At 33.2% G+C, this 27,157-nt stretch overlaps 5 protein-coding genes across 5 annotated transcripts; 2 read left to right on the top strand and 3 right to left on the bottom strand.

Moving 5' to 3' along the window:
• The first annotated feature begins 2,487 nt into the window (after positions 1-2,487).
• On the top strand, positions 2,488-7,968 carry LOC132805367 ((R)-mandelonitrile lyase 1-like). The gene is made up of 5 exons (XM_060820125.1): positions 2,488-2,640; positions 3,293-3,958; positions 4,049-4,125; positions 6,788-7,623; positions 7,743-7,968. The coding sequence occupies exons 1-5, from the start codon at positions 2,553-2,555 to the stop codon at positions 7,786-7,788; spliced, it is 1,713 nt and encodes a 570-aa protein (XP_060676108.1). The 5' UTR covers positions 2,488-2,552; the 3' UTR covers positions 7,789-7,968.
• Positions 7,969-11,009: 3,041 nt separating this feature from the next.
• On the top strand, positions 11,010-12,290 carry LOC132803411 ((R)-mandelonitrile lyase 1-like). The gene is made up of 2 exons (XM_060816376.1): positions 11,010-11,231; positions 11,571-12,290. The coding sequence occupies exons 1-2, from the start codon at positions 11,144-11,146 to the stop codon at positions 12,242-12,244; spliced, it is 762 nt and encodes a 253-aa protein (XP_060672359.1). The 5' UTR covers positions 11,010-11,143; the 3' UTR covers positions 12,245-12,290.
• A 56-nt stretch (positions 12,291-12,346) lies between these two features.
• Positions 12,347-14,439, bottom strand: LOC132803410 ((R)-mandelonitrile lyase 1-like). Its single transcript, XM_060816374.1, has 3 exons — positions 14,331-14,439; positions 13,040-13,705; positions 12,347-12,962 (listed from the first exon to the last, which is right to left on the bottom strand). Exons 1-3 carry the CDS (start codon positions 14,416-14,418, stop codon positions 12,691-12,693), a joined length of 1,026 nt encoding a protein of 341 aa, XP_060672357.1. The 5' UTR covers positions 14,419-14,439; the 3' UTR covers positions 12,347-12,690.
• A 3,302-nt stretch (positions 14,440-17,741) lies between these two features.
• LOC132800225 ((R)-mandelonitrile lyase 2-like) lies at positions 17,742-20,654 on the bottom strand. The gene is made up of 4 exons (XM_060813472.1): positions 20,507-20,654; positions 18,944-19,609; positions 18,020-18,866; positions 17,742-17,902 (listed from the first exon to the last, which is right to left on the bottom strand). The coding sequence occupies exons 1-4, from the start codon at positions 20,592-20,594 to the stop codon at positions 17,857-17,859; spliced, it is 1,647 nt and encodes a 548-aa protein (XP_060669455.1). The 5' UTR covers positions 20,595-20,654; the 3' UTR covers positions 17,742-17,856.
• A 3,326-nt stretch (positions 20,655-23,980) lies between these two features.
• On the bottom strand, positions 23,981-26,688 carry LOC132805365 ((R)-mandelonitrile lyase 2-like). The gene is made up of 4 exons (XM_060820123.1): positions 26,601-26,688; positions 25,273-25,932; positions 24,349-25,195; positions 23,981-24,243 (listed from the first exon to the last, which is right to left on the bottom strand). Exons 1-4 carry the CDS (start codon positions 26,686-26,688, stop codon positions 24,198-24,200), a joined length of 1,641 nt encoding a protein of 546 aa, XP_060676106.1. The 3' UTR covers positions 23,981-24,197.
• Positions 26,689-27,157: the final 469 nt, after the last annotated feature.

Genomic DNA, 27,157 nt, shown 5'->3' with positions numbered 1-27,157 from the left:
TCTCATTAAAATCCTGAATTTTTAGAAAATAATTTATAAAACTTATATATATAAAGGTTTGAAAGCAATATGGTTATAGGCTGCAGACACTAACAACCTAAAATTTCATTATCATGTTAGATTTTCTTTTAGCCAAACAATCACTTAAATGGGTTCTACTACTTACAAGCTAATTTGAAGATCTACAACTATTATTACTAGTCACAGTCCTGACCAACGGATTACTTTGTTTCTAAAGGATAAATCTAACAATAATCACTTTGATAAGACATTTGTATGTTTAATGAGCTGTCCCTTTGTCTGACAAAGCTATGGATACTGTATGTTCTTCATAATAAATAAATATGGATCCATTCTAAATATAAATCGATATGGTTAAAAAAAAAAAAAATTGCTTGTTCAAAGTATTATGATTCTTCGAGCTCTGAAATCAACAATGCTTAGCAGACAAATTTGAAAAATATATACATATTTTATGATAATCTAAAATTTTCATTTGAGACAAAAGAAATACAAATGTGTATTATATATATATATATATATATATATTATACTTTTTGGCAATTCAGAAAGAATTATAAATTTTAAGTTTTGGGAAGGAGAGGACGATTCTCTTCCTTTGACTTAACAGGGCGGCAAAGTAGGCAAAATTGTTAATTTGGCAAAAATTGCTACTTTACCTTTAAGTTTATTTGGCAACATTGCTAATCTTTTTTTTTTTTTTCTTTTTTGAATAATTTATATGTAAAAACTTGTTTAATAGTAAAAAAATATATTATAATACTGATAAGAAACTTCCTAGATTTGACAATGTATAATGTTGATCTTATTATTCATATTTACAATTTTTCATTTAAATACAATCTGTTCAGTCTTTGTTTTAAAATATTTAAATGCAAACTCATTTATTAAATTTTCTTATAAACCATAACACGACTAATTACAAAATTTATTTAAAAATATAAAATATTATAACAAAATAATTTAAATAGAAATAATCAAAATACAAAATCATACTTAATCAATGATTAGTAACAAAAAATAATTATATTTGCAAAATTAAATATTAAATAGATGAATTAAAATATAACATAATAGGCTAGAGTAGTATTATCAAATAATAAATATTTGATAAATATAATATATATTTAAAAAGTGCCGTTTATAACATATTAATCCCGTTAACTAATGTGTTATGAACCCATACCGTTAAGGAACACAAAAATTGATAATATCGTGTAAATTTCTATTATGTTATCATTGTGTCATGTAGAATTTTTCTAAATTTACTTTAGTTCACCTTCCCCCACACCCCCCAAACCAAAACCCGAACACACCCCACCCACCCCCTCCGGCGGCGCCAAAAAAAAAAAAGAAAAAAAAAACACTAATAACAAAATTTTGATAATATTTATTGAATTAGCTCTAAAATTTCAAAATACATATATATGGTATGTCATAATCATAAATTCAGGTGTAGAATTTAGCAACTGTTGATGGAGAGATTTGACCTGCGCGTCTAAGAAGTTAAGGCATTACTGCTGGCATTGCACTTACAGTATAATTAATGATCCTTCTAGAAAGTCGCAAAAACAAAAATAAATAATTAAGTGGAAATTTATTATACAGAAATGTCATCTACGTTATTTATAATAATTATGAGAATAGTATTTTTAAATCAATTTAACTTATAATATATATGTAGTGGACTACTTAATTAGGACAAAAAAAAATACATATATATAAAAATATTTGGTGAAGGATAAGGATATTCTCAAACAACAGTTGACGGATTTTTAATTGTAAAGAAAGATGATAAAACAAGGATTTCATAACTCCAGGCTTAAAACAAGATATCTACTAGGGCTACTTTTCAAATGGGAATTAAAAAAATACACACTTCACCATTTAAAACAATATCAGGAAAAAAAAAAAACTCAATAACAGTGTAAACGATTGACATCTAATATATAATATGATGCCTAGATTGACCCGGCCTTTGCGTAATCTAGTTTGTAAAAGTCATGTGAGGTGGAGGAGATTAGCTTATAGTTCATGTACCTTTCACATTCATAGCATCTTAAATTTGAAATATATATATATATATATATATATATATTTTTTAAATTAGTATATGTTATATGTTATAATGATAAAAAAAAATTAAATCACATCTTTTTCTTAGATTGGAATCTAAATTGAAGTGGTCAAAAAATTAATCTAAGTGTAAGGTACGAAGGAGAAAAAAGAAAAAAATTCCTCCCCCCCTTTGGAACTTTGTATCAGGCAGTTAGTGAAATTTCATCATCAATGACTGTATTATGGGATGAACTTATTTAATGTGATTTTTTTGGGTAAATAATGTGAAAATTCGTTGATCATATTAAATTATTAATTTATGGAGGACTACCAAAAAAAAAGAAAATTTTTGAAAAGCACCTTCGTTTCTATAAATTATCATAAGAGCCTTCCCTTCGGTTTGAAGATATCACAGAGAAAACTCATCAAAAAAATAAAAAAAAAGAAATATCATAGAGATCGAGATATCGAGAATGGCAGCAGCTTTGCTACTGTTTCTGCTATCATATATTTTGCATCCTCAATTGGAGGTTCTTGCATTGGCTACTTCATCTGATCTTGGTACATAACCCACTTAGTTCTTTTTGTTTTTAATACACTGAATCAATTCTATTTGTAAATCATTTAATGTTGGTTTGTAATTTTCTTTGACAAAATAGATTATTAAGATATAATGGTGTCTTAAACTTTTGGCACCATGACCACTAAAAATATTTCCTTTGATCTAAAAGGAATTATATTGACATGGAACTAAAAATTAGTATAAAGAAAAAAAGAACAAAAATAAAAACTTGTATTTTTTATGGTGTATTTCTGTTTGCATATTTTTATTTAAAAAAATTACTAAAAACATGTTTGTTTGTTTTTTTTTAATCAGTTATAAACACTGAATATTAATGTTTTTTATGCATTTGGTTTTGTTAGATAAAAACGATCATTTACAAGTTGTGTACCTGTCACAATGATTAATTTCGTCTTCGAATAATGTATGTATTTCTTTTGTGTCCCTTTAAGTGGAAAATGCAAATGAAATAATTAAAGCAACATAACCAAACTATACTTTTATAGTCTCCAACCATATACTACATACTTTTTTGGCTTTTTAAGAACAGTCCACTACTATGTATATGAAACAGAACAGCATTTCTAGATTTTCTATCTAATTAGATGCAAACTTTATTCAAATTTTCACACTTCTCTTCACGTTTTACAGATTTTAGTTACATGAAATCTGTACACAATGCAACTGATCTACCGTTAGAAGACGTATATGACTACATAATAGTGGGAGGAGGCACAGCGGGGTGTCCGTTGGCTGCAACTTTATCAGAAAAATATTCTGTTCTTGTCCTTGAAAGGGGCAGTACCCCTGCTGCATATCCACAGGTGTTGGCCTCGAACAGCATGTTAAATAATCTCTTACAGGAAGACAACGGAAAGACACCTGCTCAGAGGTTCGTTTCCGAAGAGGGAGTTAAAGTTGTAAGAGGCAGAATCCTGGGTGGTACCAGCATGATCAACGGGGGATTCTTCTCCAGAGCCGATGACCAATTCTATAATGAAGCAGGGGTTGACTGGGACAAGGATATGGTCGAGAAGGCATATCAGTGGGTGGAAGACACTATTGTGTTCAGCTACAATTTGTCTACTTTTCAATCTATTCTAAGAAAAGGTTTGCTTCAAGCAGGTGTTGGTCCTGACAATGGATTCACTCTGCAACATTTGGCTGGAACCAAAACTTCCGGTTCAACCTTCGATGATCAGGGAAGGAGACATGGAGCTGTGCAGCTTCTCAACAAAGGAGTCTTGCACAATCTGCGAGTTGCAGTTGAGGCATATGTGGAAAAAATCACCTTCCGCTCTTCCAATAATGCATCACGTGAGTACTACTACAACATTATTATTTGATGAACTCTGTGTCTCTCTCTGTTTTCATCTGTTTTAATATTAACAAACTCAATAAACACAGGTTTGTCGGCAACTGGAGTCATATATAAGGATTCTGTAACACCCCGTCCCAAATCGCACCGGAATCCGTGCACGTTGACCGAGGTTGACCGTTGACCGAAGGGGTCACAAGTTGACTTTTTGACTCGGTGGGAATTTCGAGATGACTAGGGTACCGTGGCGAAGTGCACGATGCCACGAGTTCGTAGACTGGTAGCACGTCGAAAACGGAGCTACGGTTTGGAAGTTATGGACGAAACAAGTTGCGGTCCAAACTGTCCAAGGGGTGCCGGAGTTGACTTTTTGTTTATGGGGAATTGAGCTTTGACTCATGCATGGTTGTGAAGTGCTCGTCGATACGAGTTCACAGACTAGCGGCACGCTCAAAACGGACATCCGGTTAAAAAGTTATGGACGTTTGAAGTTTACCGGATACCGTATTATTTTAATGTTTTTTTTTTGGTCGGTGAACAGTGAAACGCCACGTGTCAGTTTCTGATTGGTCCACGTGGCATGAACAGTGTCACGCAGGGGTTTTATTTGTTAAAACACTCGGGGAAGAGAGAGAAAGAGAGAGAAGAGAGAGAAAGAGAGAGAGGAGAGAGAAAGAGAGAGAGAGAGCCACCACCGGCCACCGGATTTTGCCACTGTTCCGGCCGAGTTACTGTACACGCGCCGGACAGAAAGCTTGCCCACCTCATTTCCGGCAAAACCTCCAAATTTCACGGCGAACGGCCGCCGGACGCGCCCAGATCGGACGTCCGAAGTTTGGCGGCGATTTTTCCCCTCCACCGCCGGCCACCGCGACGGTTGCCGGTGACGTGGCGGCTGCCGAAAATTACTGTTCCGGCGAGTACCCGAAAATTCCGGCCAGCTCCAGTCCGCAGTGTTCGACCTCCTGAACCCAAATCCGACTTCCGTTTCCGCCAATTCGCGACGGTTTGGGAGAATTGCGGAGTCGAAACTCGAAAAGCTTTCCGGCGAGATTCCGACCCCGTCGGGTTCGATCACCGGAAAGTAAGACCGAATCCGTGATCCTCATCACGCGAGCTTCGATTCGGTATATAACTCGTAACCCTTAGATGTCGCTTGGTGTTCGCTCCCCGGGTATCCATTTGGGAATTACCCGAATAAAATATTAATATTTTTGGTTTGTGCACTGTGGTTGTTTAGGTGCACGCGCGAGTAGTGGAGTGGATCCCGAGGAGGATCTTAGTTGATTTGCGCTCTCCAGGTGAGTGACCCACCTTCAAAAATTATTTTGGGCAATTAATTAAATTTAATTGGTATTTAATTTAGTATTTAATTACGCTCATGTGGTGTGGTTTAATTATGGTTTTAATGCGGTTTAATTTAATTTATTTGTTATGCATGAGCAAGGTATGTTTCGGTATTAGTTTTACGTGGTTTCAAATGTGATTTCTCGGGCATAATTGAGTTAAATATTTTGTGAAAATATTTGGTTAAATTTTATAATTTATGCCCGCGGTATTTTTATGGTTGCATTTTGTATTTCGAGAAAATTGTGGTTTGTTGTTATCGCTGTTTCGCACCGGGTGATTGGATAAAATATGTGGGATGGTGTTTTGTGAAATTTTGGTATACTTCCCACGGTGGTTTTTGGAAAAACGGTACGGTTGGTTGTTTATGTTTATTTTTAGACGCACTCATACAGTATTGGTGTTCTGGTGTATGGTGTATGGACACGTGGTTTAGCACGCGGTTATTATATGGTTTAGCGTGCGGTTATTACTTCACCCGTGAGTTGCCATTGGACCGTGGGCAGGCAAGGTTATTGTTGCGCACAGCCGCCCCCCTCCTTGGCCGGGTGATGGTTTTTAGCAGTTGGTACTGTCGGGACGCCGAAGTGACCACTGCAGGTTTCTCTCTTTAACCTCCCGCCAGTCGGTGCTCGGGATACTGGGTATCGGAGGGCATCACCGGTATATGGTGTGGTGCGTCAGGTGTAATTGTCGGTGTAATTGCAAATAATGGTTTAAACCCCAAAGGTGTTCAAAATTTATTTATTATAATTTATTATATTGTTATTATATATTTGGGGTATGTATTTATTTAATTGTTGTTGTTAAATTATTTAATCCCTTGGTTTTTGGGAGGTATGCACATTGGGTTTTGCGAAAAGGTTTTAAAAAGGGAACATTTCAAACGGAGCGATTGGTGAGAGTTTTGAGGGAAATCATTATTTTCCAAAGGTTATTATTATTTATTATTAATTGTTGGTATTTGTTCCACTCCTTAATTGTTATTATTTTATTATTATTATTAAAAGGGGTTCAGTAGTTCGGGTTACTCACGGAGATGATTAGCATCTCACACTCTTAAATTCCGTTCCCTTAGGTGCAAGTGGTGGTAGACGTTCTTTCGGAGCGAACCAAGTTTTCCGCTGCTGTTGTGTTTCGAGAAGTTTCTTTGTACTCTTTCATTTCAGTGTATTATTTCTTTTCAGCCTTGTTGTATTTCTGTTGTTTAGCACTTCTTAAAGCTCTGTATACTATTGGAATACTTCTGTTTTATTTATGCACTGGACTGTTGTTGCTTTGAGAAGTGCTGGAATTTGTGGAATCAGTTTGTAGTTTGTGGGCGGAATAATGGGATGTTTTTAGAAGTGTGTTTTCAGTGCAGGTAATTTGTGGTAAGTAAATCCCTTAGGGGAGGCTCTGTCGGATTTTCCTTTGGAGGGTCCGGTAGGGTTTCCCTGGGATCAGGGCTGTCTAGGGTTCCGGGGAAGGAATTCTGGACGGGTCCTGACAATTCGAAAGGGAGGACTCATCGGGCATTTGTAAAAGATAGGGGAGAGGTGATATTGAGTGCAGGGGCAATTGGGAGCCCTCAACTTCTTCTTCTTAGTGGAGTTGGTCCAGTTCCTCATCTTTCTTCTCTGCATATTCCTGTTGTTTACTCAAATCCTGATGTGGGAAATTTTATCGCCGACAATCCTCGTAATGGCATCAACATTGTAGCCCCATATGCATTGGACGGGTCAAATCCACAAGTTGTAGGAGTTGTAGGAGGTGCAGGTGACTTCAATGTTATAGAGGGATTTTCCTACATTTCGCCATTTTCATTTCCTCAACCTTTCAGCCTGTTTCCAAACTCCACTTCTCCTTTACAATTGAGCGTGGCAGCCATTGTTCATAAGATCTCGGGACCTCAATTGACGGGTTCCCTCCGGTTGTTGTCATCAGCAGAAGTGAAAGTTAGTCCGGCTGTCCGGTTCAACTACTTTTCTGAACCGGTGGACCTTGCTCGTTGTGTTAGAGGAATGAGGAAGATTGGTGATATGCTGAAGACAGACTCCTTTGAAGAACTCAAGTTTGAAAAACTGGAGGGTGCAGAAGGTTTCACGTTTTTAGCACCATCTTTGCCGAAGAACCAGTCAGATGATGCATCGATAGAGACGTTTTGTCGAAGCACGGTGACAACCTATTGGCATTACCATGGTGGTTGCTTGCTGGGAAAGGTGTTGGATGGTGATTACAGGGTGAAGGGGACAAATTCACTTCGTGTGGTTGATGGATCCACATTCAAAGCCTCACCAGGGACCAATCCTCAGGCCACTCTTATGATGATAGGCCGGTTAGTTTAATTTCTTTAGTCAGAGAACTAATATTGGTGAAATTAATATCAATCTGGCAAATTACTTATAAGCAACTCCCTAAATATTTTTCTTACTTAGTTGTGTGTATTTTGGGCAGGTATATTGGGCTTAAGATTCTGCAGGAAAGAAGAGCAGCAAAGTAGATATATAAATTATCGTGGTCAGCAATAACAAATTTGTACAACCACCATTTCCATGTGTGATTAGTATGTTCAATAAGTCATGGTGGTAGTTAAGCTTATGTGTTATAATACTTTCTTGTATCTACATCTAATATATATATATATATAAGGCTAGGGTGTGCTTTGTTTCACTTGCTTCAAGCTCCATTTTCATCATATCAAAAATTCTTATCAGCATGTTTTATTAGATACAGTTTTTGATCAGTTCTTTTCGAAACTTTTTTTATCATTCTTAATTCTTTATCTAATTATCTTCTTGATTAATGATCCCTAATAGTATCTGTTTTTTGGCTTCACATAATGAAGTCATGGTCAAGATGTAATGCAACAAAAATTAGAGGATTAAAACTATAAGAAAAGAAAATTATCCAGTTGAAATTGAATGAGAACTTGTAACCAGTTAGCTAAACCATATATAGATTTTAAAAAAATGTTTGATAAAGTCATATTTGATGTGTTTTAATTTATATATATTCTTGTAGTATATGCCATAGTTCATACTTTTATGGTTGAAAAATAAGTTTGACTTCAAATCCTTCACGCAGTGTCTAAATCGATGTTTGAGCCTCTCCATCTATATTTATTTATTTGTCAAATACATGTGAGAGACAATCTTTGCCAGATATATGGAAAGTAGGGGAGAATCTTACTACTGCAGTTATAATAAAAATATTTTGACTTTTGATTTCAGTGACTCTTTAGTATAAGAAGATTTGAAATATAATTTTTGAAATTTATCCATATGTATTAAAACCATTTTGTATTTTGTGTTTATTAATTTATTTACTTTTGATAACATTGAAGAATAAGCCATAAACATAGGATAAACTACCAACTATATTATTTATTTTCTAAATCTAAGAACTAAAAATATTAATGATGATTATGTTTAATTTTAGGTAAGTAAAAGAATCCAATGGTTCAAGTTTGTTCATGACATATGGCATCAAATCATTTATGTAACTTTAAATGGTAGAAATGTATAGTTAATTTTAAAATTATTGTTCAATGATAATGTATAAAATGATGATTATTAATTAACTATATATATTTTATTAAATTTTCCTTCTTTTTTTTAAAATGACTCTTTAAAAAAAATTTACTTTTGATGAAATTTAACAATGTTTTACAAAGCCTGTAAAATTAAAGGGTTACCTTAAGGAAATTTTACTTTTAAAGAAACTTAACAATAACTGATACAATCTTCAAAATTAGAAGTCAGCTTGACATTGTGTTTTTTTTTCTTTTTTATGACACATAAATTTGTTAAATTGTTTAAACAAATCTATTTAAGATTGTTTTTTTAATGGACATATTGTTTTTCTGAAATGGCAATAAAAAACAAAATAATTAGAAATATCCTAAATTGAAATTTATAATACAAAAATATCATCTACATTATTTAAAGCGATTATGGCTAACAATATATTTATTTTTTTTATATTACATAGTTGGAAATGTTTAACCATTTATGCTATTCTGTTCGCCTACGACTAACATTGTTGAATAGGATATTTAGAGCTATTTAACTTATAATAATGATTATGATTAAGTAGTCCACCACTGAAATCAATTAAGAATAGAAAAAAAAAATATATATATATATATATATATATATATATATATATATAGTAATATCTGGCGAAGGGTAAGGGATATTCTCACACCCGACAGTTGATGGCATTATTTGCCACGGAATTATTTTAACTCCTCCACTGTAATTTGCTGCACAATTCCTGTTTTGCCTTTTCAAGCTCTTTCGTGTTTTTTATGAATATTTTCTGAGGGGCTGTGGACAGAGATTTGGACCTCATCTCTCTTTCTGTCCGCTCTGTAAAAACGGGATCCAAACATAATTTTTTATTTATTTATTTAATTATTTTGTTTAGGATAATCAAAACATAGTTTTTTTTTTTTTTTTTTTTTGGGGTCCCTTTTTCCCTTTGTAAGTGTAAAACAAAGTAGAGTAATATTGGAATAGAGTTATTAAAACTAATCCAAATATATTTGTATTCTGATACACGTAGACTTGCAGAAAGTTATGGGGTACAATGCATTAAGGTTGATTGTGGAGGCACTTTCTTATATGAAACCCAATTTTTGTAACTATTAATTCTTGATCTTCCTAATTTGCACTGCCAAGAAAAAACTTGTCAGTTGCAGCAGTTTTTATTTCACTGAAGGAGGTAATGGATAATGTGAAGTCTTGCTTTCTCTCGCGCCAAACTGCTTCTAGATATAATGAGGAGAAAGCTCATGCTGTTCAACCGGTTCAACCTTCATGCTTTATGATAATATGAAATGGTTTTTGTTTTTTACTCGGAGGTCAGAGCTGAGATCAGTGACTCAAATGGCTTTTTATTTTTTTATTGTTATTCAATTAAGTGATAAATTTTTAGGTTTCGAAAAGTAAGGGCAAAAGAGGAATTTTATCAGATTTCCTGTGGAAGAGCAAAAACTTCCTGTGGCTCTGACACTAGCCTTTCATAACTCTGGACTTTTATTTCCTAAAACTTTCTTAACTCTAGACTTAGAAAGAAGAAATCTACTAGGATAATATTTATTTACCGAAAAAAATACTAGGGCTAATTTTCAAATGAGAATAAAAAATACACGCTACACCATTTAAAAAAATATAGAAAGAAAGGAAAAAAAACAAAAAAAAATTCCCAGTAACAGTTCAAACGATTGACATCTAATGTATAATATGATGCCCTGGATTGGGCCGGCCAATTGCTTATTCTTATTTGTAGAGTCTTTTAAAAAAAAAAAAAACAAAAAACAAAAAAAGTGCTCAATCAAGTGAGGTAGGTCCTTCACATTTTACATCATTGTAAGTCGCTCTCGTTCCATTTTAGAATAGAATTAGAAATTTTAGAATAGAAATTATTCTAATGATAAACAATAAAAAGAAAGTTTAAATCATATCTCTTGCTTAGATTGAAATCTAAATTTGAGAGATCAAAAAATTAATCTAAGTGAAAGTTACTAGGGGAAAAAATAAAAAATAATTAAATAAAAAACCCCGTCTTTGGAACTTTGTGTCAGACAATTAGTGATATTTCGTCATCAATGATTGTATTTTGGGATCAACTTATTTAGTGTGAATTTTTTTTTTTTTTTGGGTAAATAATGTGAAAATTCGTTGAACATATTAAGTTACGAAGACTGCAAAACAAAAAACAAAAAACAAAAAATTTTGAAAAGCACCTTCGTTTGCATAAATTATCATAAGCACCTTCCATATGGCTTGAAGATACCATAAAGAGAATTCATAAAAAAAATAAAATAAAAATATCATAGAGAAACATCGACAATGGCAGCAGCTTTGCTACTGTTTCTGCTTTCATATATTTTGCAGCTTCAATTGGAGATTCTTGGATTGGCCACTTCGTCTAATCATGGTACATAACCCCATTAATACTAATAATTATTATTATTATTGTATATATATATATATATTATATCAGCTGTAAACTCTGAATACTGCTGTGTGAAATGCATTTAGTTTCTTTAGATACAAAAGATCAATTTCATGTTGTGGTGTGCATATTTCACAATGTTTAATTTCGTCTTCTGAATCTTCTCGTCTCCCTCTAAATCGTAATAGATAAAAAGTGGAAAATGCAAATCAAATAATTAAACCAACAGAACGAAACTCCATATTCTCCAACTCTAAGCTGCTATAGGTCAAATATCAAGTTTTGTTCGAAATTTTCACTCATTTTCTACATGTTTTGCAGATTTTAGTTACATGAAATCTGTATATAATGCAACTGATCTACCATTAGAAGACGTATACGACTATATAATAGTAGGAGGAGGCACAGCAGGTTGTCCATTAGCTGCAACTTTATCAAGAAAATACTCTGTTCTCGTCGTTGAAAGAGGAAGTGCCCCTGTTTCATACCCACAGGTCCTGAGTGCAGGAGGCTCAGGAGCTAATCTCTTGCAGGAAGACGACGGAAAAACCCCTGCTCAGAGGTTCGTTTCAGAAGATGGAGTCCCAAATGTAAGAGGAAGGATCCTGGGTGGTAGCAGCATGATCAATGGGGGATTTTTCTCCAGAGCTCATGACCAATTCTACAATCAATCAGGCATTGATTGGGAAATGGATGTGGTCGAGAAAGCATATAAGTGGGTTGAAGACACTATTGTGTTCTGCTCCAATTTGTCTTCTTTTCAATCTATTTTTAGAAAAGCTTTGCTTCAAGCTGGAGTTGGTCCTGACAATGGATTCACTCTGCAACATTTGGTGGGAACCAAATCTTCCGGTTCAACCTTCGATGATCTGGGAAGGAGACATGGAGCCATGGAGCTCCTCAACAGAGGAGTACTCAAGAATCTGAGAGTTGCGGTTGAGGCCTATGTGGAAAAAATCATCTTCAGCTCTTCCAATAATGCATCACGTAAGTAGTTAGTACAACATTATTTGACGTGTGTCTCTCTCTGTTTTTCCATTAACAAACTCCAACACACAGGTTTATCCTCAACGGGAGTCGTATATACTGATTCGAAAGGGAGGACTCATCGGGCATGTTACGAAATTGGGAGAAAACAAATAGCAACGGAAACAAAGAAAGCGAAGAACAAACACACAATTAACGTGGAAACCCTTGACGGGAAAAACCACGGGCAGGGAGAAGCAAATCCAATATCGAAAGATTGGTACAAAAGGTGAGCCGAATTGTGCGATACCCCTTGAACCCTAATTACAGCCGAAAACTAAATATATATAGTACAGAAGAAACCCTAAAATTGAACAGGTCCGCCCGAGATCTCCGCTTCCACCATAAAGCCCCAAATTTTTCTCCAAAATTAGTTTCACCAAAATGGGTCGCACCGCGAGCTTTTCGGGTCGGGTCAACAAGAATTCGGATCACTAACTCTAACAGCTACAATGTTGATGTTATTACGAGGATTGTCGGCAATAAAATTTCCCACATCAGGATTTGAGTAAACAACAGGAATATGCAGAGAAGAAAGATGAGCTACTGGACCAACTCCACTGAGAAGAAGAAGTTGAGGGCTCCCAATTGCCCCTGCACTCAATATCACCTCTCCTTTATCTTTTACAAATGCCCGATGAGTCCTTCCTTTCGAATCCTTATATATGACTCCAGTTGCCGACAAACCTGCGTTTGAGTTTGTTAATAGAAAAACACAAAGAGAGACAGATTTCATCAAACAATAATGTTCTAGTAGTACTCACGTGATGCATTATTGGAAGAGCTGAAGATGATTCTTTCCACATAGGCCTCAACTGCAACTCGCAAATTGTTCAATACTCCTTTGTTGAGAAGCTCCACAGCTCCATGTCTCCTTCCCTGATCATCGAAGGTTGAACCGGAAGTTTTGGTTCCAACCAAATGTTGCAGAGTGAATCCATTGTCAGGACCAACACCTGCTTGAAGCAAACCTTTTCTTAGAATAGATTGAAAAGTAGACAAATTGTAGCTGAACACAATAGTGTCTTCCACCCACTGATATGCCTTCTCAACCATATCCTTGTCCCAGTCAACCCCTGATTCATTATAGAATTGGTCATCGGCTCTGGAGAAGAATCCCCCATTCAGCATGCTGGTACCACCCAGGATTCTGCCTCTTACAACTTTAACTCCGTCTTTGGAAACGAACCTCTGAGCAGGTGTCTTTCCATCGTCTTCCTGCAAGAGATTATTTAACATGCCGTTTGCGTTCAACACCTGGGGATATGCAGCAGGGGTACTGCCCCTTTCAAGGACAAGAACAGAGTATTTTTCGGACAAAGTTGCAGCCAATGGACACCCTGCTGTGCCTCCTCCCACTATTATGTAGTCATATACATCTTCTAATGGTAGATCAGTTGCACTGTGTACAGATTTCATGTAACTAAAATCTGTAAAACGTGAAGAGAAGTGTGAAAATTTGAATAAAGGATATATCTAATTTGATACAACATCTAGAAACGCTGCTCTGTTTCATATACATAGTAGAGGACTGCTCTTAAAAGCAAAAAAAAATTATGTAGGATATGGCTGGAGACTATAGATGTATAGTTTAGTTATGTTGCTTTAATTATTTCATTTGCATGTTACACTTTTCGTCTATATTCGAAGACGTAATTAATCATTGTGACAGATACACAACTTGTAAATGATCGTTTTTATCTAACAAAACTAAATGCATTTAAAACATTAATATTCAGAGTTTATAACTGATAAAAAGTCTTCTTTTTGGTGATTTTGCTTAAAAATATGTAAACAGGAATACACCATAAGAAAAAATACAAGTTTTTATTTTTATACTAATTTTTAGTTCCATGTCAATATAATTCCTTTCAGCTCAAAGGAAATCTTTTTAGTGGTCATGGTGCCAAAAGTTCAGGACACCATTATATCTTAGTAATCTATTTTGTCAAAGCTAATTACAAATCCAACATTAAAAGATTTACAAATAGTATTGCTCAGTGTATTAAAAACAAAAAATAAAAAATAAAGAAAAAAATTAAGTGGGTTATGTACCATGATCAGATGAAGTGGCCAATGCAACAGCCTCCAATTGAGGATGCAAAATATATGATAGCAGAAACAGTAGCAAAGCTGCTGCCATTCGATAACGATCTCTATGATATTTTTTATTTTTTTGGTGAATTTTCTCTATGATATCTTCACACCAAAAGGAAGGTGCTTATGATAATTTATAGAAATGAATGTGCTTTTAAAAAAAATATTTTTTGTTTGGTAGAAGTTCACAAATTAATAATTTAATATGTTGAACGAATTTTCACATTATTTACCCCCCAATAAAATCACATTAAATAAGTCCATCCCAAAATACAATCATTGATAACGAAATTTCACTAACTGCCTGATACAAATTTCCAAAGAGAGGGAGGAAATTTTTTTTTTCTTTTCCTTAGTACCTTTCATTTAGATTGATTTTTTGACCACTTCACTTTAGATTCCAATTGAATAAAAAGATATAATTTAATCTTTTTTTTTTTAAATCATTATAACAAAATCTAATTTAAAAAGGAAAAAAAAATCATATTTAAATTTACAATGAGAGGGATATAGCAACTAAGCGCCCGCATGACTTTTACAAACAAGATTACGCGAAGGCCGGGTCAATCTGGGGCATCATATTATATATTAGATGTCAATCGTTTGAACTGCTACTGAGAGTATTTTTTTTATTCTTATATGAAAAGCAGCCCTAGTACATATCTTGTTTTTTAAGTCTAGGTTTATGAAATCCTTGTATTATCATCTTTCTTTACAATTTAAAACCCGTCAACTGTTTTTTGATAATATCCTTATTCTTCACCAAATATTTCTATACATATATATATATTTCTAATTACGTAGTCCACTGCATACATATTACAATTTAAATTGATTTAAAACTACTACTCCTCACTATTAGTTACAATCATTATAAATAACGTAGATAATATTTCTGTATAATAAAATTCCACTTAATTATTTATTTTGTTTTTGTGACTTCCTTTTTTTTATTTTTTTTTAATTACAACTTTTTTCAAATCTCATCCCCATAATTCGAACCCATATTTTTATAATATAGATAAAAATATTCAACCACTAAAACTATTCTCTTTGTTTGTTTTTGTGACTTTCTTAAACGATTACTAATTACAATCCAAGTGCCATGCCAGCTGTAAATATCCCCAATAGTGATTATTAATGCCTAATATAATTAACTTCTTACACTCGCAGGTCAAATCTCTCCATGAAAAATTGCTAAATTCTGCACCTAAATTAATTATGATTATGACATACGATATGTATATAAGATTTTTAAAATTTTAGAGCTAATTCAATAAATATTATCAAAAGTTTGTTATTAGTTTTCTTTTTTTTTTTTTTTCTTTTTGGAAGGTAAAGTAAAGTAAATTTAGAAAAATTCTAGATGACACAATGATAACATGACAGAAATTTACACCATATCATCAATTTTCGTGCTCCTTAAGAGTATAGGTTAATAACAATACCAGTATGATAAAACACATTAGTTAACGGATTAAAATGTTATAAAGGGTACTTTTGAAATAAATATTATATTTATTAAATATTTATTATTTTACAATACTATTTTGTCCTATTATCTATATGTTATATTTTAATTCGTCTATTTAATAGTTAATTTTATAGATATAATTATTTCTTGCAATTATTTTGTTACTAATCATTGATTAAGTATGACTTTGTATTTTGACTATTTTTATTTAAATCTTTTTGTCATAATATTTTATATCTTTAAATAAATTTTATAATTGAATTTAATAAATTAATTAGATATGTTACAATCTATAAAATAATTTAATAAATGAGTTTGTATTTAAATATTTTAAAACGAAAATATAATCGATATTTAAATAAAGAATTTTAAACATGACTACATGAATAACACGATACATTGCCAAATTTATGAAGTTTTTTTATCAGCATTATAATATTTTTTCTGAATATCAAACAAGTTTTTATATATAAATTATTCCAAAAAAAAAGAAAAGAAAAGAAAAATTAGCAACGTTGCCAAATAAACTTAACGGTAAGCAATTTTTGCCAAATTAGCAATTTTGCCTACTTTGCCACCCGATAAAGTCAAAGTGAAGGAAAACGTCCCCTTCTTCCCAAAACTTAAAATTTATAATTTTTTCTATTTCGCAAATATGTGTGTGTGTGTGTGTGTGTGTGACATTTGTATTTCTTTAGTGATAAAATAAAATTTCTAGATTATCATAGAATATGTATATATTTTTCAAATTTGTCTGCTATTGATTTCAGAGCTCGAAGAACGAATCATAATACGATTGAACAAGCAATTTTTTTTTTTGTTTTTTTTTTTTTTTTTTTGACCATATCGATCTATATCCAGCATGGATCTATATTTATTTATTGTGAAAAAACATAACAGTATTTATAACTTTGTCAGACGAAGGGACAGCTCATTAGACACACAAATGTCTTATGAAAGTGATTATTGTTAGATTTATCCTCTAGAAACAGGGTAACCTGTTGGTTAGGACTATGATTAGTAATGATAGTTGTAGATCCTTAAATTAGCTTATAAGTAGTAGAAATCATTTAAGTGATTATTTGGATAAGAGAAAGTCTAACTTGATAATTAAATTTTAGGATGTTAGTGTTTTGCAGCCTATAAACATACTGCTTTCAAACCTTTATATTTATGTTTTACAAATTATTTTCCAGAAATTCAAATTTTTAATGGAGAAAAACAGAAATCGTGAATGTATTTTCTATTACACATCATTTTCTGTACTGCTTATTCTTGATATCCAATTTAATATAAAGAACTCATTAGATCCGTCAGATCTAAAATCAATATTTTAATTAAATAACTACATTTTGGAGTTTTTAATTGGAGATTGATTGGATCGGCATAAACTATACGATTTAATTTAAATTATTTTAATAAAAAGGTAATCCATTTGGGGGTTTTTAACCTAATAATAATAAAATAATTTATATTACGTGAATAAATGGCATTTTAATCTATAATCAATCCCATTTATATTTCTTTCTAGCTCACCTATTTTGACTTATGTAGAAGGGCTCATTTGTCTATTTCAAAATCCTTTAGCCAACTCAAAGAACCATTTATTTGGCTCGCTTATTTACTGGTCCAAGTTCAAATGAACATGTGAAGTTCAAAGATCCGAAGGCGCTCGTGCAACGCCCTTAACACATTTTGACCCCAATACTTATCTATATGATTCCTACAATTATCTCCATATGCAACATAAGATATTAACAGCAAATATATATCCATTTAATTTAGTGTAAATGGTAATGTAGGAGAGGGTATTGTAGCATGTTCTTTAAACAACTCATTGAAATCAGTAAAGTTGGTTTCATTAATATTATCAAAACAAAAAGTACATGGTATCATAATTTTAAAAAACAAGCATTACGAAACGTAAGCTCATCTTATTGAACATAATGCACCAAATTGTCGTTTTACAAATTTATCATTCCTTCATTTATCTAGACTTTTTTTTCAATTCTACTTTGCTGCTTTTCTTTCGTGTAGAATCTTGAGCCCAATGTACCTGCCCAAAGTATGCAAAATCAAGTAAGAAATATTAAGGAAATTGATTATATTTAATTTGTAAGTTTAAGATTAAGAAAACTAATATTAGTTTTCTCACTAAAGAAATTAAACTAACCGGCCTATCATCATAAGAGTAGCCTGAGGATTAGTTCCTGGTGAGGCATTGAATGTGGATCCATCTACCACACGAAGTGAATTTGTCCCCTTCACCCTGTATTCACCATCTACCACCTTTCCCACTAAGCAACCACCATGGTAATGCCAGAAGGTCCCCACCGTGCTTCGACAAAACGTCTCCATTGATGCATCATCAGACTGGTTCTTCGGCAAAGGAGGTCCTAAAAACTTGAAACCTTCTGCACCCTCCAAATCTTGAAACTTTAGTTGTTTGAAGGACTCTGTCTTCAGCAAATCACCAACCTTCCTCATCCCTTTAACACAACGTGCAAGGTCCCCCACCTCAGAAAAGTAGTTGAACCGAACAGCCGGGCTAACTTTCACCTCCGCGGACGACAGCAACCGGAGTGAACCACTCGACTTAGGTCCTGAGAACTTCTCGGCAATGTTTGCCACACTAAATTCCAAGGGAGAAGTGGAATTTGGAAAAAGGCCAAAAGGTAGAGGAAATGAAAATGACAAATTGAAGGAGATAGCCTCTATAATATTGAAGTCACCGGTAATTCCTACAACCTGTGCTACTGATGGGTCCAATGCAAATGGGACTACAATGCTTATCGTATTACGAGGATTGTCTGCCATAAAATTTCCCACATCAGGATTTGAGTGAACAACCTGAATATGCAGGGAAGACAGGTCAGGAACTGGACCAACTCCACTGATAAGAAGAAGTTGAGGGCTCCCAATTGCTCCTGCACTCAATATCACCTCTCCTTTATCTCTTATAGATGCTCGACGAGTCTTCCCTTTAGAATCAGTGAATATGACTCCAGTTGCAGACAAACCTACGTTTGAGTTTGTTAATGGAAAAACAGAGAGAGACTCAGATTTCATCAAATAATAATGTTCTTGTAGTACTCACGTGATGCATTATTGGAAGAGCTGAAGATGATTTTTTCCACATATGCCTCAACTGCAACTCTCAGATTCTTCAGTACTCCTTTGTTGAGAAACTCCACAGCTCCATGTCTCCTTCCTTGGTCATCGAAGGTAGAACCCGAAGCTTTGGTTCCTACCAAGTGTTTGAGACTGAATCCATTGTCAGGACCAACTCCTGCTTCAAGCAAAGCTTTTCTATAAATAGACGGAAAAGTGGACAAGTTGTAGCGGAACACAATAGTGTCTTCCACCCACTGATATGCTTTCTCGACCAAATCCATATCCCAGTCAATGCCTGATTCATTGTAGAACTGGTCATCGGCTCTGGAGAAGAATCCCACATTGATCATGCTGCTGCCACCCAGGACCCTTCCTCTTGCGTTTGGAACTCCATCCTCTGAAATGAACCTCTGAAAAGGCGTCTTTCCATTGTCTTCCTGCAAGAAATTAGTCAATAGGCCGTTTGCGTTTAACACCTGTGGGTATGAAACCGGGGCACTGCCTCTTTCAAGGACAAGAACAGAGTATTTTTCTGATAAAGTTGCAGCCAATGGACACCCTGCTGTGCCTCCTCCTATGATTATATAGTCGTATACATCTTCTAATGGTAGATCAGTTGCATTGTATACTGATTTCATGTAACTAAAATCTGCAAAATGTGCAGAGAAGAGTGAAAGTTTTGACAAAATTCGTATTTGAATTGAAATAACATCAAGAAAGAGCTGCTCTGTTTCTTATACATGGTGGTGGATTGCTCTTAGAAGTCAGAAAAGTATATATGTAGCTGAGCAGCATATGGATGGGAGACTCTATATATAGTTTTAGTTATATTGGTTCAATTATTTGATTTCCATTTACAACTTTTTATCTATAATGGGTTAAGCTTAAAGGGAGACAAAAAGATATACGGAGACATTACAGGATGACGAAATCAAGCATTTATGAAAGATACACAACATACGTAAATGATAAACTAAATGCTTTGTATCCCGATGGGGACTGTCTAATGGTTGGAATGGGAATGTGCCCCTTTCTTTGCTTCCCAGAGAGTTGGTAGAGGAGATGAACAAGGAGAGTGGTTAGCTTCCCTCTCCCTGTTCTTGGTTTGTATTGTGTATTTTGCCTCTTTTTTTGGTTAATACAACACCCACTTTCGTAGCCAAAAAAAAAAGCTTTTATAACAGATTAAAAGATAATTCTTTGTTTTAGTGATTTTGATAAAAAAAATATGCAAACAGAAATATAACTTAGAAAAAGTACTCTTTTTTTTTTTTTTTTTTTTGTTGCTTTATACTAGTTTTTAGTTCCATGTAAATATGACTCCTTTTATTCATTAAAAAAAAAATGTAAATTAACTCCTTTTTGCTCAATGGAATTTCTTTTAGTGGCTATGATGCCTAAAGTTGAGGACACAATTATACCTTAACAATCTATTTTGTCAAAGCTAAATACAAATCCAACACTAAGAGACACAAATAGAAACGATTCAGGATATTAAATAACAACTCAACAACAACAATAATAATAAATTAATGGGATTGTGTACCATGATCAGATGAAGTGGCCAGTGCAAGAACCTCCAATTGAGGATGCAAAATATATGAAAGCATAAACACTAGCAAAGCTGCTGCCATTCTCGATATGTCTATGATATCTTGAAACCAAAAGGAAGCTCCTTATCATAATTTATAGAAAGAAGGTGCTTTTGAAAAATTTGTTATTCGTTATTTTTTTATTTTGTTTTTGTGTTTTTGTGTTTTCTTTTTTCTTATTTTTTGGTAGTCCATAATTAAAAAATATAAAATAAGCGTGTTGGTATAGCTTGGAGGTTTTGCTAATCTGCATGGAAACTAATGTATATAGTAATATTCAATTGGGCAGCGGAGCCCAAAATTTCCTGAGCTCCAATAATTATTGGCAAGAACAGACTACTTGTTTTTTTTATATAAATTGGCAGTCTATTATTGCCAATGAACTACAGGAGCTAAGAATGTTTTGGGCTCCTTGGTTCAGTAGAATAAACTTTAAAGGTATATAATTGAAAAAGTCCAACATCATCTCCATTGGCTTAATCTTGCCATTTAAACAATTTTTGCCGCGGCTGTCAAACTAGAAATATCGTTAATTTCTTAATAATTTCTTGAGTACCCAGCTCCTTCAATTATTTAAAAGGGAATATTATATCAAGAACTCCCCAAATGTTTATCAAAATTATATTTTTATATTTCTTTGACCAAAAATATTGATAATTCTAACCATCCCTTTCACTAACATCACAAAAAGGAAGTTATATATATATATATATATAGAGTTTTTCTACGATCAGGACCGTCTATATACAGACCAAGAAAAAACTGATATTTTAAAAAAAATAAAATTCTAAAAAATGTTAGTGAGAGAAAAACCGACGCTTTTTACATTTTTATTTCCAAAAAGGCATCGGCTTTTTCTTTTAGTTTGTATGTGGACGATCCTAATCATAGAATCACCATATATATATATATATATTACACGCCATTCTATACAACGAAATCAACCAGTCTACCATCTCTACCATATACCCATTATATCTAGTTGTCCCTCTTCAAAAGTCCTCTTTGAATATTTTGATAAATTAAGGAACTAGTTCGTATGCAAAATACTATGTTCAACTAATTTTCACATTATTATTTAAAAAAAAAAAAACTAATTTTCACATTATCTAAAAAACAAAAAATAGAATTTTCACATTAAATAATTTCGACCGCAAAGTACGACGATGAAATTTTGCCCCACTTAAAAAGTTCCTAAGAGTGCGAGGGATTTTTTCGTAGTACCTTATTTTTTTACATCTAAAATTTAGATTCCAACATAAGCAAAAGATATGATTAAGGATTTGCAAACAATACATTTTAATGGCAAATTCGTTAACTTATGTAATTCGAGAATAAGCGATATCCCTATTCTTCACCAAATCTCACTATTACTTTTTATTAGTTAAGTATTATATATATATATATAGTTAGTTAGTTTTAATTAAGTTCTAAAACTAATATGATATTTATTTCAGTTTTTAGATTAAGTTGAAATTTAAAATTATATTTATTTATTTTCGAATTTTGACAAGATTTGCTTTTTCTAAATAAAATTTTAACATATTATTAAATTCATATTTAACTATTTTTAAAATTTTAAATCTTAGCTTTTAATGTGATCCAATTATTGTCAAATAAGGATCTTAATTTAATAAAGTAAAATAAACTTTACTTAAGACTCTGTATATATAATTAATTAATTTGATTTAAAAGTGTTATTCATCATTGTTGGTCATAATCACTAAGTATCGTAGATGATATTTCTCTATTATAAATTTCCAATTGACCATATAAGTTTTTATTTTTGCTAACTTTCTAAAACAATCACCAATTGCAGTGTAAGTGCCACACCAGCTGTAATGTTTTTCAACAATGATGGTTAATAGCTAATACGATTAAGTTCAAAATATTATGGCTGGTCAAATCTGTCCATGGATAATTGCTATATGTATTGTTTGGTTACCTTGAAAATATTTTTCGAATAGAGTCAAATGCACAATGACAAAATTCACTTTTTTGTTTTTTGTTTTATTTTTTTTTTTATTTCAACGTAGTTATGTAACTAATGCTGTTAACAGATGAGAAAATTCTGCAACTGAACTAATTATGACAGCGGGGGAGGCAATTATAATACTTGGACAACCAAACAAGTGTTTACTGATAAAATATTCAAAAATAGAAAAATATAAATCTATTTTGCCAAAAAACTTTAAAATTCAAATGTCTCTATATGAAAAATCAACTGTCAAAAGCCATTATTGTTTTAGATGATGTAAATTCGAATCCTCCCACTCATTATTTAAAAGGGAAAGAAAAAGAAAAAAACTTTAAAATTCAACTAAAACAAAAGGAAGGATAAGCCTATAAAATTTATATTTAAAAAAAGCACGATTCATATGACCCATAATGGGAAAGGTTCAATGAACTATAGTATTTTATTAAAGATCTTTTGACAAATTATCTAGACTATTAATTTGGTATATTTAAAGATTGATAAAAATTGAAAAGTTATGCATAATTATATCCATAATTTATACGCTGTTAAATCTAAATATTCAAGGAATAAGATGATATTTGTCAAAAATGTTTGTCAAATATCTTCGTACATAAAACTTTCTCTTACATAATTATTTCAAAAGTATGAATATGTTAGACACTTTATTTCTTTTGTGAAAAAAGAAAATTTCTAGATTTTCATGAAAATTTTCTTTTCAAATTTGAATGTTAAGCATTGAAGATTTCAAAGCTCAAAGAACACATCAAAGATGACTATATTTAAGCAAAATTTTGTTTTATTTTTTCATATTGATCTATCTGTCATGTAAGATTACAAAGAAGACTATTTTTTATTTTTTATTTTAATTTTTTTTATGTGTGTGTGTGTGTGTGTGTGCGCGCGTGCGTGCGTGTGTGTGTGTGTGTGTGTGTGTGTGTGAGAGAGAGAGAGAGAGAGAGAGAGAGAGAGAGAGAGACCAGCAGGGCTGACTTCTAAGCATATATTATCCACTGCTTTGTCACTCATAGGCAGACAAAAGGAATAGCCTTTACTTTGTCAATCTAAAATCATATTAGGCTCACAAATATATGAGCAGAGTGATCATCTCCATATGTACCATAAGATATTAACAGCAAATTTATACCCAGTTAATTTTGTGTAAACTGTAATACAGGAAGAGGATTTTGTAGTATGTTTTTAAAACAAGAAAAAAATTTATCTCACCAAAACAAATAAAAAAAAAAAGGGAAAAAATTGTATTCCGCCACGTTGAAATCAATAAAGTTGGTTTCATTAATATTGTCAAAACAAAAGGTACCTTCACAGATACTATTTGTGATCATTATTTGAAGTCTAAAGAAAGATACTATTAGAGATCATTAATTAAGGAGACAATTACATAAACAAATAATCAAAAAGTGTTCGGAAAAAAAAAAAAAAAAAGGGGTGATCAAATAGTGTAATTCTGACAAAGAGCTTGAAGCACAGTGAAGCAGAGCACAGCCTAGCCTTGTATATCAATTAAATGTACGTACAACAAGGAATTACAAAGCATCCCATTACATATGGAAATGTGGTAAATTTACTATTTCTCGATTTATTTGACATTTTCGAATTCTCTGCAGGTAAATGGAAAACAAGATGATCACAGTGTTGTATATATCTATCTACTTTACCACTCTTCTTTCCTTCAGAATCTTAAGCCCAATGTACCTGCCCAAAATACACACAGCAAGTAAAAAAACATTAACCCAAGTTGTTATAATTAATCAATTTGTACGATTAATATTAGCTTCGCAATTTAAGAAGAAAACTAACCGGCCTATCATCATAAGGGTAGCCTGGGGATTGGTCCCTGGTGACGCATCGAATGTGGATACATCTACCACACGAAGCGAATTTGTCCCCTTCACCCTGTAATCACCATCCACAACCTTTCCCACCAAGCAACCACCATGGTAATGCCAGAAGGATCTCACTGTGCTCCGACAAAACGTCTCCATTGATGCATCATCAGATTGGTTCTTCGGCAAAGATGGTCCAAGAAACTTGAAACCCTCTGCACCCTCCAAATCTCGAAACTTTAGTTGTTCAAGGGACTCTGTCTTCAGCAAATCACCAACCCTCCTCATTCCTTTAACACAACGAGCAATGTCCACCGTTTCAGAAAAGTAGTTGAACCGGACAGCTGGACTAACTTTCACATCAGCGGACGACAACAACCGGAGTGAACCGGTGGACTGAGGTCCCGAGAACTTCTCAACAATGGTTGCCAAACTAAATTCCAAGGGAGAAGTGGAATTTGGAAAAAGGCCAAAAGGTTGAGGGAAAGAAAATGGAAAAGTGTAGGAGAAGGCCTCCATGCTATTGAAGTCACTGGTGATTCCTACAACCTGTACTGATGATGGGTCCAATGCAAATGGGGATACAATGTTGATCATATTACGAGGATTGTCTGCCATGAAATTTCCCACATCAGGATTTGAGTGAACAACCGGAATATGCAGAGAAGAAAGATGATTAACAGGTCCAACTCCACTGAGAAGTAGAAGTTGCGGGCTACCAATCGCCCCTGCACTCAATATCACCTCTCCTTTATCTCTTATTAATGCTCGATGAGTCTTCCCTTTAGAATCAGTGTATATGACTCCAGTTGCAGACAAACCTGCGTTCGAGTTTGTTAATGGAAAAACATAGGAAGACACATATTTCATCAAATAATAATGTTCTTGTAGTACTCACGTGATGCATTAGAAGAGAATATGATTTTTTCCACATAGGCCTCAACTGCAACTCTCAGATTCTTCAGCACTCCTTTGTTGAGAAGCTCCACAGCTCCATGTCTCCTTCCTTGGTCATCGTAAGTTGAACCCGAAATTTTAGTCCCTACCAAGTGTTGCAAAGTGAATCCATTGTCAGGACCAACTCCTGCTTCAAGTAGAGCTTCTCTAAAAATAGATTGAAAAGAAGACAAATTGGAGCGGAACACAATAATATCTTCCACCCACTTATATGCTTTCTCGACCGCACCCATGTCCCAGTCAATGCCTGATTCGTTGTAGAATTGGTTATTGGCTCTGGAGAAGAATCCCCCATTGATCATGCTGGTGCCACCTAGGATCCTTCCTCTTACATTTGGAACTCCATCTTCTGAAACGAACCTCTGAGCAGGGGTTTTTCCATCGTCTTCCTGCAGGAGATTAGCCCCTGAGCCTTTTGCAGTCAGAACCTGTGGATATGAAACAGGGGCGCTGCCCCTTTCAAGGACAAGAACAGAGTATTTTCTTGATAAAGTTGCAGCTAATGGACACCCTGCTGTGCCTCCTCCTACTATTATATAGTCATATTCGTCTTCTAATGGTACAGCTGTTGCATTACCTACAGATTTCATGTAACGAAAATCTGCAAAACACGAAGAGAAAGAATGAAAATTTTGAACAAAGTTTGATATTTGATTTAAATTTTGAAATAATAACCAGAAAAAGCTCTTCTGTTGCTGCATATATGTGCAGCTTAGAGTTGGAGACTGTATATATAATTTAGTTATGTTGGTTTTAATTATTTGATTTACATTTTCCACTTTCTATCTATGTTGGGTTTGAGAGAGACAAGAAAATACAGAGACATTATAGGAAGACGAAATTAAACATTGTGACAGATACACACCACAACATGAAATTGATCTTTTGTATCTGACAAAACTAAATGCATCTAACACATTAATATTCAGAGTTTATAACTGATTAAAAAAAAAAATCTTGGTTTTATTGATTTTGATTGAAAATATGTAAATAGACCATAAAAAATGTAGACAATTTTTTTTATTTTTTTTTGCCTTTTTTCTTTTACATTAATTTTTAGTTCCATGTAAATATAATTCCCTTCAGCTCAATGGAAATTTTTTTGTGGCCATGGTGTCAAATGTTCAGAACACTATTATACCTTAATAATCTGTTTTGTCAAAGCTAATTACAAATCCAACTTTAAAAGATATTCAAATAGATATGATTCAGGATATTTAAAAAAATAAAATAATATAAAAAGAAGAAGAAATTAATGGGGTTATGTACCATGATCAGATGAGGTGGCCAATGCAAGAACCTGCGTTTGAGGATGTAAAATATATGAAAGCAGAAACAATAACAAAGCTGCTGCCATTCTCGATGTCTCTGTATGATATTTTTATTTTTATTTTTGGTGAATTCTCTCTACGATATTGGCGGTTATGATAATTTATACAAACAAAGGTGCTTCTCAAAAATTGTTTTCTTGTTTTTGTTTCTTGTTTTTTCTGGAACGAGTTGGACTGCAAATTATATTCAACGAATTTTCAAATTAGTACCAAAAAACAAAAAAAAAAACAAAAAAAAGAATCTTCACATTAAATAAGTTCATCTCAAAATACAATCAATCATTGATGACGAAATTTCACTAATTGCCTGACACAAAGTTCTAAAGACGGGGAAGAATTGTTTTTTCCTGGTACCTCTCACTTAGATTAAAATTTAGATTCCAAAGTAAGCAAAAGACATGGCTTAATGTCTTTTTTTATTTTGTTTTTTCACAAACAAGTTTTATCAATTGGCCATGGCCAATCCAGGAAGTCATATTATATATCAGATGTCAA

Source organism: Ziziphus jujuba, chromosome 1, assembly GCF_031755915.1.
Source record: "Ziziphus jujuba cultivar Dongzao chromosome 1, ASM3175591v1".
Taxonomy (NCBI): domain Eukaryota; kingdom Viridiplantae; phylum Streptophyta; class Magnoliopsida; order Rosales; family Rhamnaceae; genus Ziziphus; species Ziziphus jujuba.
The sequence above is the reverse complement of the archived record's forward strand: the minus strand, read 5'-3'. Positions and strand labels throughout refer to the sequence as shown.